The sequence below is a fragment of the Schistocerca nitens genome, chromosome 1 (genome assembly GCF_023898315.1).
Source record: "Schistocerca nitens isolate TAMUIC-IGC-003100 chromosome 1, iqSchNite1.1, whole genome shotgun sequence".
NCBI classification, from domain to species: Eukaryota; Metazoa; Arthropoda; class Insecta; order Orthoptera; family Acrididae; genus Schistocerca; species Schistocerca nitens.
In genome coordinates this window covers 1244104986-1244117668 of record NC_064614.1, presented here as the reverse complement: position 1 = coordinate 1244117668, position 12683 = coordinate 1244104986, and the positions used below count along the sequence as shown (strand labels likewise).

The window sequence follows — 12683 nt, the reverse complement described above, 5'->3', positions numbered from 1 at the left end:
TCACATCAGAACCTGATGATTACATCAATTTTCTGCAGATGGACAGTGAAACGTTTAACAACTTGTTTAGCGTTACTTCACCCTCACATTGAAAAAGTACGTAAAAACTTATTCTCTTCTACTTGGTCCTCTAATGACAGGTCATTAATATACCGCATTGTGGGAACAGTTAACCCATAGTGTCCATGGAAGAACCGAAGAACTTGTATGTCACTGTATTCGTAAAATATTGATTTTGTTCATTACCTCTTCATGCGTAATATATGGCTGGGAAAGATGTGATACCTCTATCATTTTGGTAATTGTCAGTGCTGTTTTGTTGTTATACTTTATCATAGTTTTCATAGTAATGGAAACTCACAATACTGTGAGATAAATTGTAATAAAATAATTTTTCACTAAACATATGTGGTGAAACGTCAACACAAACAACGTCCGCCACCTTGTCTAACTTTCTGTCAATAAAAATTTCTCTCAAACACGATCTATGCTTGACAAACACGTCTAACTGCTCCATACACAATCAAATATTTGGCAAGCAGGTTAAGTTTGGCAAAATGTTTGATCGTTTACGGGGGCCTTTAGGAAGAAATTGATAAAGACAAAAATTTAATTGAGCCGTTAGTACCACTGGTGAGAAAATTAACTGATGCCCAGAACCATTCCACTAAACGCCGAATCTTACATGTAATGAAGAATGATGAAGAGTTTACGGAGGGCGGCGGAAAATAGCAATGGGAGAGCTCGCAGTTTGTTGTGGTTTTCACTTGCTGCAGGGAATACAGTGTACAGCTAAACGTAGCGCTGCACGCCTTTCGCAGGAAAGGAGAACGTTGGTCATAGGGCATAACGGAACATAACTTAAACCGTTCTCTAGGTTACGTAACTGGAAGTGCCTACGGACCAGCAGGTGGCGACAATGTGTGAGCTAAGGCGGGCGGCAGGCAGAGTTTGAGCCGCGCCTCCGCCTGCAGTGGCGGCAACCTGTTGAGCGCTGCTGCGTGCGCCGCAGTGTGGCCTACCTTGACGATCTGGACGCCCAGCTCCTCGTCGTCCGGGTTACTCCACTCGTTGAAGCAGAGGCGGTGGGCGCGCGCCCAGTCCACGCCGCGGGCCGCCAGGTGCCGCTCGGCCAGCGTCAGCCACAGCTGAAACACACGACAGGCCGTCAGCGCTCCGCAGCGGTATTTGTGTGTCCAACCTCGTATGGTTAATGTCTTAACTGGTTAAAGACAGACAGTCAGATGGAATTACGAAGGATGCTCGGAACTGAGGCAAAGTCGAAGAAGGCAATATGAGATCGCATATTACAACTGCGGCAAAATGAGTGGGACACTTCAGGCGCAGGCAGGACAACGTACGGTTTGCTCCCTAACATCAGGGAGGGATTAAAAATGAGATTCCTTAATCCATGCAATGGACTGATACATTATCCGGGGGCCATGGCCCTTTTGCCACGTATCTGTACAAAATCAGAACACAGATGAATGATAAATGCGCTTACGGCAGTGTGGACACACCAGAACATACACTGTGCGACTGCCCGCTCTATGACAATGCAGCCGGTAACGGACGTCGGGTATTAAGGATATTTGATACTAAAGCAGCACTAAGCAGTGAGTCGACCTGGCACATCTTGGACGATACTGCAGCCGCAGTATCCAGGAAGGGTAAGTGAGGTCGGCGACTACAGAATGAAATAGTTTCCCAAGTATCTACATTGCGTTGGTGCAAATGATCATGGAAATGTGGTGGGTGGACTTGCTTACTATAGTAGAAACACTGCTGACGTGCTGCCCACCGCCCAAGGAATCCAGCAGACGATGGCTATTGACCGAAATGGTATGAGGGTGGAGCCAGTAGCGGAGACACAGATCTACAAGTTAAATGTACCAAAACAAATGTACAAACAAAGAACAAATTCTGTAGTGTTGGTAGTAGATTAGTAGCTGAGTAAAGATTTAATGTAGTTTTATAGTAGTAGAAGTAGTCGTAGTTTTTTGTATAAATACCTGTTTAGTTATGTATAAGAAATAATTACAACATAATTTATCACCATCCAGGGAAATGTGATTTGTATGTCCTATTTTAACTTTCCAGGCAACAGGCTGTAATTTTGAAGAATAAATAAATAAACAAATAAATAATGCTTTTTGGCCTTCACTCACTTCGGACCAGGGTTTTACGGGCACAGTAGTTTTTAGATCAGACATATTTGTTGTTTATGTCTACCTTCCAGTTACAGACGACAGTCTAAAACAGTAGGCAACTGGACGATACTGCAGTCGCATCATCCAGGAAGGCCAAGGAAGACTTCACGAGGCATTCAACCATAAGTCATCATGCTGGCACCCAGGCTAGACAACATCCTCTGCAGATGGAGAGAAGATAACTGAGGTCGGCGATTACTGAATGAAATAGTTTCCCAAGAATCTACATTGCGATGGTGCAAATGATCATGGAAATGTGGACAAAAGATGTGACAGTAATTGTATGATGACCATATTCAAGACGCGAGTACAAACGCTGTTGTAACACATCTAGCCACCGTATGTGAGCATGATGCAGTCAAAAAATAAGCCAAGCGAAGAAAGCTACATCGTTTTATATAAAAAAATGTAGGCCATACCACATGCAACTTACTGGAACAAATATGTTAATTCTGTACAGCATCTCTAAACAGACCTTGGTGCAACGTCGCTCGGCCAGTAACAGGAATAAAAACATATGCGGTATATTAATGTACAAAGGTAAAGTTGCCAAACAGCCTTATATTTTCAGTAGTTATTTTATTTACATAACCAGTTTGAGTATGTTATTAACGCCATCTTTAGGCCCCTACGCACTCCATGCATGCAGAATCAGATAGATCGATACATACGCCATCAACACTTAGATTCCGTGATTTTTTTGTGGAACTAGACAAGCTGTCGTCAAGTTCCTCAAAAAATTCAGGGAATCCAGAGAGTGATGGCTCCAATTAACCATGTATCGGTCTATCTGTTTCTCTATACATGGAGTGCATAGAGGCTGAGATATCAGAACTGGTTGTCTAAATAAAATAACTTCTGTTCTATACAGCTGTTTGGCGACTTTTCTTTGGTAAAGATCTGTCAAGTTGCTGTCCCGTGTCCACAATGGATCAGCAGTGACTGAATGTTAATTTCAAGAAGGATCGTAGGATAGTTATACATAACTGTTGGCCGTTATCGTTGACGTCGGTCTGTTTTAGAATTATGGCGCTTGTTTTATACTCAAGAATTATGACGTTTTTGGAGAACGAAAATCTCCTCTATAAAAATCAATAAGCATTACTCAAACAGAGATCTTGCGTCACTCAGCTCGTTCTGTTCCTCATGAGATCCATAGAGTTGTAAACAACGGCGGTCTGATTGCTGCCGTATTTCTTGACTTCAGGAAGGCACTGCCGTTTAGTCAAAAAGTAAGAGCCTGCCGGGTATCGGACCAGATTTGCAACCGGTTTAAAGATTTTCTTGCAGATAGAGCGCAACACGTCACTCTTAGCGGAAACAAACGTGAAAGTTATATTCGGTGTACCCCAAGGACCGTTACGGTTTACAGTGTATAAAAATGATTTAGTAAAAAGCATCAGAAGCTCTTTAAGGCTGTTCGTAGATGACGTAGTTGTCCGTAAGAAAGAAGCAACGCCAGAAGAAAGTATAAATCTGCAAAATGGTTGATGAATGGTGGAGCCCCTGGAGCTGACAATGAACGTAACTAAATCTAACATAATGTGCATACATATGAGAAGAAATCCACTATTGTAAAACTGCACTGTTGATGACAAACTGCTGGAAACAACAACCACCGTAAAATACCTAGGAGTAACTATCCAGTGCGACTTCAAGGGTAATGACCACATAAAATAAATCGCAGGGAAAACAAATACCAGACGAGATTCACAGGAAGAATCTTGAGGAAAGTAGATCGTCCACGAAACAAGTGGCTTACAAGACACTTTTTTGAGAGATTCTTGAGTATTTTTCATCAGTCTGGGACCGTTACTGGCTAGGATTGATAGACAAAATACAGAAGATCAAATGAAGAGCGGCGCGTTTCGTTACTGGATTGTTTGATTGTCGCTGGAGCATTACAGAGTCGGACAAAATATTATTTCCTTCCACATACATCTCGCGAAACGAACGCTACGAAAAAATTCGCGAAATTAGAACTAATACGGAAGCTTACCGACACTCATTCTTCTTACGCGCCATTTGCGAGTGGAACAGGAAAGAGGGATCAATTAGTGGTAGGTATCCAGGAATACCTTCCGCCACACAGCGTCAGGTGGCTTGCGGAGTATTGATGCAGATGCAACTCGGCACGCTATTTAGTCATATACAAGCCTCCATCTCCTCCTAATTACTTTAGCCAACATCCATTTGAATCATCTTATCGTAGACAAGTCTTGGTCTCCCTCTACAGCTTTACAATTCCTCCTCCACCTCCTCTGTCTCTCTCTCTCTCTCTCTCTCTCTCTCTCTCTCTCTCTCTCTCTCTCTCCCTCCCTCCCTCTCACACACACAATCTTCCGTCCATACCAAACAGACGGAACCTTGAACATTTAGGATTTGTCCGATAAACCAATATCTCGTAATGGTCAAGCTGTCCCATACCTCTTTGTGCTCCACATTTCGATTCACTACCTCTTCATTAGTTATCCGAAATACCCATATAATATCCAGCACTCTGCTGTAGCACGGCATATCAAAAACTTCTAATCTATTCTTGTCTGACTGGATTTCAGGGCCGAAGAAACCAAGTTCCGTTTCACACGACCGATACTTGGGGATACCATCGTGATTATTACATTCACTGAGGTGACAGAAGTCACGGGATAGCAATATGCAAATGTAAAAATGGCGGTAGTGTCGCATACACAAAATATAAATGGCAGTGCAGCATGTGAGGGGAGTGCATTTTCGGAAGTGCTATTTGTACTCAGGTGATTTACGTGATAAAGTTTCCGATGTGTTTCAGGCCACACGACGGGAATTAAAAGACTCTGAACGCGGAATGGTAGTTGAAGCTAGACGCATGGGACATTCTATCTGGGAAATTGTTTGGTAATTCAATATTCCAAGACCCACGGTGTCACGAATGTGCAGAGAATCCTAAACGATTAAAGTACTCAGTAGTAAAGCCGCTTTATAAAATTGAGAAAGGGATAACGTAGACAATTTTAGACCTATTTCTATGCCATCAGTGTTTGCTATAGTTATTGAGAAGGCTGTGTATGTAAGGATTATTGATCATTTTATATCACAATATTTGCTATCAAATGTACAGTTCGGCTTTAGAAGTCGTTAAACAACTGAAAATGCTATATTCTCTTTACTATGTGAGGTACTGGATGGGTTAAACAAAAGGTTTCGAACGCTAGGCATATTTTTTTTAAATTTTACTAAGGTGTTTGATTCTGTTGATCACAAAATATTGCTCCAGAAGTTGGACTATTACGGAATATGGGGAGTGGCTCACCTCTTACTTCAGCAACAAACAGCAAAAGGTCATTATTCACAATGTTGAGAATGACGCTGATGTGAGGTCTGAGTGGGGTACGGTCAAGTGGGGGTGGGGGGGGGGCACTTCTGTTCCTTATTTATATAAATGATATACTGTAGCTATGGGTAACTCTACAATATTTCTGTTTTCTGATGACACTAGTTTAGTAGTAAGGGATGTGTAACATTGGCTCGGTATAAAATAGTGCAGTTCATGTCCTAAGTTCATGGCTTGTAGAAAATAAACTAACGCTAAATTACAGTAAGATTCAATTTTTACAGTTTCTAACACACAATTCAACAAAACCTGACGTTTTAATTTCACAGAATGGGCATATGATTAGTGAAACTGAACAGTTCAAATTTCTAGGTGTTCAGATAGATAGTAAAATGTTGTGGAAAGCCCATGTTCATCATCTTGTTCAAATATTTAATGCTGCCATTTTTACTATTCGAACGGTATCTGAAGCAAGTGATCGTTCGACACGAAAATTATTTCATTTTCTTATGTCGTACACTATTACATTTTGGTGTAACTCTTCCCATTCTAAAAGGATATTTTTGGCTCAGAAATGGGCGGTTCGGGCAATAAGTGGTGTAAGTTCATGAACCTCTTGTCGACCCCTGTTGACAAGTCTGGGTATTTTGACATTGGCCTCTCAATATATATATATTCCTTACTGTCATTTCTTGTTAACAGTATTAGCTTATTCCCAAGACTAAGGAGCTCTCACTCAGTTAATACTCGGCAGAAATCAAACCTGCATTTGGATCGGGTTTCCTTAACTCTTGTGCTGCAACCATTTTCAATAAAGTACCACTCGAATTCAAAAATCTTAACAGTAATCCATGCGGTTTCAAATCGAAATTGAAGAGTTTCCTCATGGGTCACTCCTTCTATTCTGTCGAGGAGTTCCTAGAAAAATTAAGCTGATACTTGTTGTATTGTTGACTGCGTTTACTTATATTTATGGAATGACTTTTTTCATAAACATTTTATTTTTATCTGTTATTACTTTTACGTTGTAATTTCATGTACTGACACGATCCATGACCCTGGAGATATGCTCCTCAATTTGGTCCTACGAAACTTGACGTGCAAATAAAATAAATAAATAAAATAAGTAAAATTTTTCAGACATTACCTCTCTCCATGGACAATGCAGTGCTCGACAGTCTTCATTTAACGACCGAGAGGAGCGGCTTTTGTCTAGATTTTTCAGTGATAACAGACAAAAAGCACTGCACGAAATAACCGCAGAAATCAATGTGGTTTGTACTACGAACGTATCCTTTAGCACAGTGCGGAGAAACGTGGCTTTATTGAGCTGGAAGAGGACCTACGCGAGTGCATTTTCTAACAGCACGATATCGTCTGCTACAGGTTCCTGGTCTTGTGATCATATCGGTTGGACTCGACTGGAAAACTGTGGCCTGGTCAGATGAGCCCCGATTTCAGTTGGTAAGAGCTGATGATAAGGTTCGACTGTGGCGCAGATCCCATGAAGCCATGGTCCTAAGCTCTCAACAAGGCACTGAGCAGCTGGTTGTGGCTCCATAATGGCGTGGGCTGTGTTTAAATGGAATGGACTGGATCCATTGATCAAACTGAACCAATCATTGGTTGGAAATGGTTATGTTCGGTAACTTTGAGACATTTGCAGCCATTCATGGATTTCATGTTCCCAGACAACGATGCACCATGTGACTGGGCCACTGTTGTTCGCAGCCGGCCGAAGTGGCCGTGCGGTTCTAGGCGCTGCAGTCTGGAACCGCGAGGCCGCTACGGTCGCAGGTTCGAATCCTTCCTCGGGCATGGATGTGTGTGATGTCCTTAGGATAGTTAGGTTTAACTAGTTCTAAGTTCTAGGGGACTAATGACCTCAGAAGTCGAGTCCCATAGTGCGCAGAGCCATTTGAACCATTTGAACCACTGTTGTTCGCGACTGGTTCGAAGAGCATTCTGGACAGTTTGAGCGAATGGTTTGGCCAGCCAGATCGTCCGACATGAATCTCGTCGAACATTTATGGGACATAAACGAGAGGTCAAAAAATGGTTCAAATGGCTCTGAGCACTATGGGACTTAACATCTGTGGTCATCAGCCCTCTAGAACTCATAACTACTTAAACATAACTAACCTAAGGACATCACACACATCCATGCCCCAGGCAGGATTCGAACCTGCGACAGTAGCAGCAGCGCGGTTCCGGACTGAAGCGCCTAGAACCGCTTGGCCACAGCGGCCGACTAAAAGGAGGTCCAACACGATATGACATTTATCACCTCAGTGTTGGTGTCGCTCTGTCTCCAAAAATGCCATGATTGAAATTTCGAATGTGTTTTCTGCTATCAGTCTTTCTGGTGGTTAGATACAATCCTGCAGCTCTTCCTATCTTGTGCTAATGTTTCCATCGCTGCGTAACTACTGCTACACGTAATTTTTTGTATCTCAAAGTTTCACTCCGTTTTATTGGTAAATGGATTAATGGTATTGTCATTATATTGGCTAGCATTTAATTTTTCTGATAGGGAACCTGGGTGAAACCTAGTTCCCATGTAATTCAACGTTTCCGTTCTTCCATAATGTTGCTAATGAACGAGGAGACCAGCGGGTTGACGCAACTGACTCACATTTGGCAAGGGATGGTAATAAGTTGTTTTGTGAATCGTAAATTGCGCCCAATTACTAGACCATGCTGCCAGCAACGTTACAGTTTATTCCTTACGCTCAGTAAGCTTTTGGCCTATAATAAGGCGAGCACTCAAGGACTGCCAGTCTGTCTGCACGACCCACAGCTTGTCACATGAAGCACTGTTCTGTAAGCTGCAGCATGTACAATATGTAGGAACCCTTGTTTGGTACTGTTCGTGACGTGTTGTGAAGACGGCGTGAATTGCTCTTCTGGGAAGAGTGTCTCGTGTAATGGTGTGGTTCTTCCCTGATTTCACGGGAGCTCCTTACCTTGCTGACACAAGTGTAAAAATTGTCGGGAAGTAATTCATACATACTGTCAGGGGTGAACGGTTTCAAAAATGTTCAAATGTGTGTGAAATCTTATGGGACTTAACTGCTAAGGTCATCAGTCCCTAAGCTTAAACACTACTTAACCTAAATTATCCTAAGGACGAACACACACACCCATGCCCGAGGGAGGACTCGAAATTCCGTCGGGACCAGCCGCACTGTCCATGAGTGAACGGTTTGTGATTACACACGCACGGAAGTTACACAAATAAGGAATCCACACAAATTGTAAAAATGTATGTGTGTATTGTATGTATATGTATGTACGCATCTTCAACATCTCCTTCTAAGACAATGGACCAATTTGAACAACACTTGGTACCCACGCCACTTAATGTCTGGAAAGAATCACTGTGGGGGTAAGAATCATGCTCCTCTCCAAGGGGTGGAAGTGAAAAGCAATGTAGCCCATGATGCGCGAATACCATAGTTTAGTCATCCAGTATCTGAAAACGAGAGCGTTAGAGACTTGCAAAAACCTTTACACATATTTTGAAACTTTTTCTCGCTGACGACTCCCACAAAATGATCAGAAGAAAAACGTTCATCGGTTACTATATTTTCGCTGTTCATGCGGTAAAATTGCGACGTCAAACATAACGTTTTAGTTTACACTTCTCTACTACTAACTGCTTTCGTGACACATTTTGCAAGCAGTATCCACATATACCACTGAATGTACCGGAAAATTACATCATTGCACGACACTTACTTTAGGAGATATTACGTCATAAACACTGAGCTGTATGAAACACTACCGCATCTTGCAAGACGTTAAAATTTATTACTTTGTGGCAACTAATTCAATTCTCAACACTTTTCGAAGACAGTAAACACATCTGCCGCTAATGAACCTGCAAAAGTATATTATTGTACGACACTTAAAATACTGAGATGCGTGAAAAACTGCCGCATCATCCTAGACGTTTGAATTTATTACTTCTTTACTACTAACTCTATTCACAACATACTTGCCAGACAGTAACCACGTAAAACCGAATATACCTGCAAAATTATATTGTAAAGCACACAGTTAAGGAGATACATCATAAACAATGAATTGCTTGAAAATGAAATAACAGGGCGAAATTCACTAGACATAGAGATGAAATACGTGTACAGATGTGAAATAGCCAAATGTATGGGAAATATATTTGACATTTGGCTATGCGGGCAAAGTCACGGGTAAAAAGCTCATCCATTTCAAAGAAATTTGGTACATATATTAGTTACAATCTGGAAAGAAATACTGTACAGGTAAGAACCCCAGTCTGCTCTTCGGATGAGCATGATAATGTGGAGAGAGAGAAGGGGGGGGAAGTAGATGGACAGACAGCGAGAGGAATGGAAGAGATAGGCATTTAGTGGAGGAGGAGGATACGTAGGGAAGGGAGAAATAGGTGGAGAGAGGGGGAGAGTAGGAGATGGACACAGAAAGGAAAGAGAAGATGATGGACAAAGTGGGCAGAGGAGACGAAGAGGAAGAGGGGGGAGGTAGATGGACAGAGAGAGTGGGATGGACAGAGAGGAGATCGAGGGGGATGAGAAGGTGGACAAAGGAGGAAGGAGCAGATGACCAGAAATGGGAGGAGATTGAGAGAAATTGGATGGCGGGCGGGGGATAGGAGGAGATGGACAGAGAGATGGGCTGGAGAGGATTGATTGAGAGGGAGGTGGGCAGAGAGAGGGATTGGAGGTGATGGACACAGATGAGGTTAAGGAAGGGTTGGAGAGAGAGAGGGTGTGAGAGGAGATGTTCTAATAGAAGAATAGAATGAATATGTACACGGGCATCACCAGGTACTGAGCTAGTAAGTCTATAAATGACGGCATTCTTGGTAGAAAATTAGAAAAAAATTAAAAAAAAATCAAGCTTTCGACGATAGCCCCACCGTCTTTCTCACAGCTACTGTCGATGTCTGCTACACTAGTGACGCCTGATGTCAGGAAGCCAAATCGTTCAGTTTCTCTATAGTCTTTCAACATTACCGCTTCCTTCCGTGCACCACTGAGATTATAGTCTCAGTTTTACGTATTGTTGCGCATTCTGAGGACTACAGCTTCCTTGATGATATTCCCAGTATGTTGATGCAGGAGGCCATAGTTTAGTTTCATCGACTGTGATCCTATGTTCGCGAGTAAGTGATGATCGACACGGCCATATGGCTTTCGCGCACAACAGGGCTTTGTCCTTCATCGATGCTGGAATCGTTCGCCACCTTGGGTGGTAAGAATTTTATTTTAGATTGATCAATGTACGAGAGGAATTATATCCCAGGCTATGTTTTTAAATCGATATTTATAGAATTTTATGTGGGCACAGGGCTGTATTGTAATAGACACTGGTGGGTCTAAGCATGATAATTCCGTCGGCTACCCTGTTTTATGTCCAGCGTGTGATCTTCTTACCTAGTACATTCAAACTGTATCTACCCGAAATTTATGCGATCTTGATGGCATTGGAGCAGTTGCGAAGTAACTAACCCTGCTGCAAAAGTTCTCATCCCTACGGACACCCTAAGTGCCGTACGGGCCACCCTGCTCATGTGATCAGAACAAAAGTACATTCAGATGATCCACTTACAGCGGAAAGATAAAACGGCGTTATCCTGCTGGTTATCAGGTCATATGGGAATTCATGGTAATGAAACAGCAGGTGAAACAGTTAAGGATGCCTGTTAGCAAAATAGAATTTACAAATATGCTGCCCATGTACATGCAGTTACGTCGCTATCGAGGCAAAGGATCACACGTCTGTGGAAGGAGGAAATGGTTCGGGTAGAGGGACAAAAACCTGCGATCGGTGAAACCATAGGATAGAGCACTGTACTTTAATGCATGGATTCCTCCTTCGGCCGGAGAAACCACCACCGTGACATGCTTCTGGTTTACAGATAACAGTAGATCATATTTAAACTGAATGCGTTTTATATCAAGATATGCGGTCTCCAGCCAGCTTACCAGCCGAAGTGCCCTTTATTTTAGGAAACGGTGACTCAGTGTGGTTCATGTCTTAATACTCAGTGTGATGTTTGGCTTTCTAAGCAGCTTCTTAGGTAGAAGATTTTAATTCGTTTCCATCTTTTATTTTCGCATTGTTCAACCCTACAAAGTTCACTATTACTTAGAAGCAGATACCTTCGGTGTAGCAAAGCAACTTAAATGTCTTAATAAAGCCACGTCCTCCTGTCCAGACTGTACACCAATCGTATATCTTTCAGAGTATGCTGATATAACAGCTCCGTACTTAATCACATACAATCTCTCGCTAGGCGAAAGGTCCGTATCTAAACATTGGAAAATTGCACTGACCACACCAATACTCAAGAAAGGAAGTAGGAATAATCCGACGAATTACAGACCTGTATCACTGACGTCGCCTTGCAGTTGGTTTTTGAAACACATACTGTATTCAAATATAACGAATTACCTCGAGGGAAACGATCTCGTAACAAGCGCTCAGCAAGGATTCAGAAAATATCGTTCTTGTGATACACAATTAGCTCTTTATACTCATGAAGTAATGAGTGCTGTTGACAGGAGATCCCAAATAGATACCATATTTCTGTTTTCCAAAAAGATTTTGATACCGTTCCTCGCAAGAAGCTAATAATCAAGTTGCGTGCCACTAGACTGTCGATTCAATTCAACGAGTGGATTTGTGATTTCCTGTCAGAAAGATAGCAGTTCGTAGTAATCGATGGAAAGTCATCGAGTAAAACAGAAATGATTCCTGGCGTTCCCCAAGGAAATGTTGTAGACCCTCTGCTCTTTTGTAATCTATATAAATGATTTAGGAGACAATCTCAGCAGCCATCTTAGATAGCTTATAGATGATGCTGCCATTTACTGTCTAGTAGATCATCTAGTAGATCATCTACCAATTGTAAAATGATTTAGACAAGACGTGCTGTGAAAAGTGGCAATTGATTGTCAATAAGGAAAAGTGTGAAATCATCCAGATGAGCATCGGTTACATGATAAATCATACAAATCTATAGGCTGCCAATTCAACATAGAATTACAGCTACGAACAACTTAAACTGAAACGATCATATAGATACTGCTGTGGGGAACGCAAACCAGAGAGTGCGTTTTATTGGCAGAACTTTTAGAGGAGGCAACAGGTCT

General features: G+C 42.1%; 1 protein-coding gene across 1 annotated transcript in view; it reads right to left on the bottom strand.

The window, feature by feature from the left end:
• LOC126201832 (uncharacterized) overlaps positions 1-12683 on the bottom strand; it is an 827155-nt gene that overhangs the window by 441557 nt on the left and 372915 nt on the right. The window contains exon 2 of the mRNA XM_049936816.1: positions 1023-1148. Within this exon, the coding sequence (XP_049792773.1) occupies positions 1023-1148 (126 nt within the window). The remainder of the gene's footprint in view (positions 1-1022; positions 1149-12683) is intronic.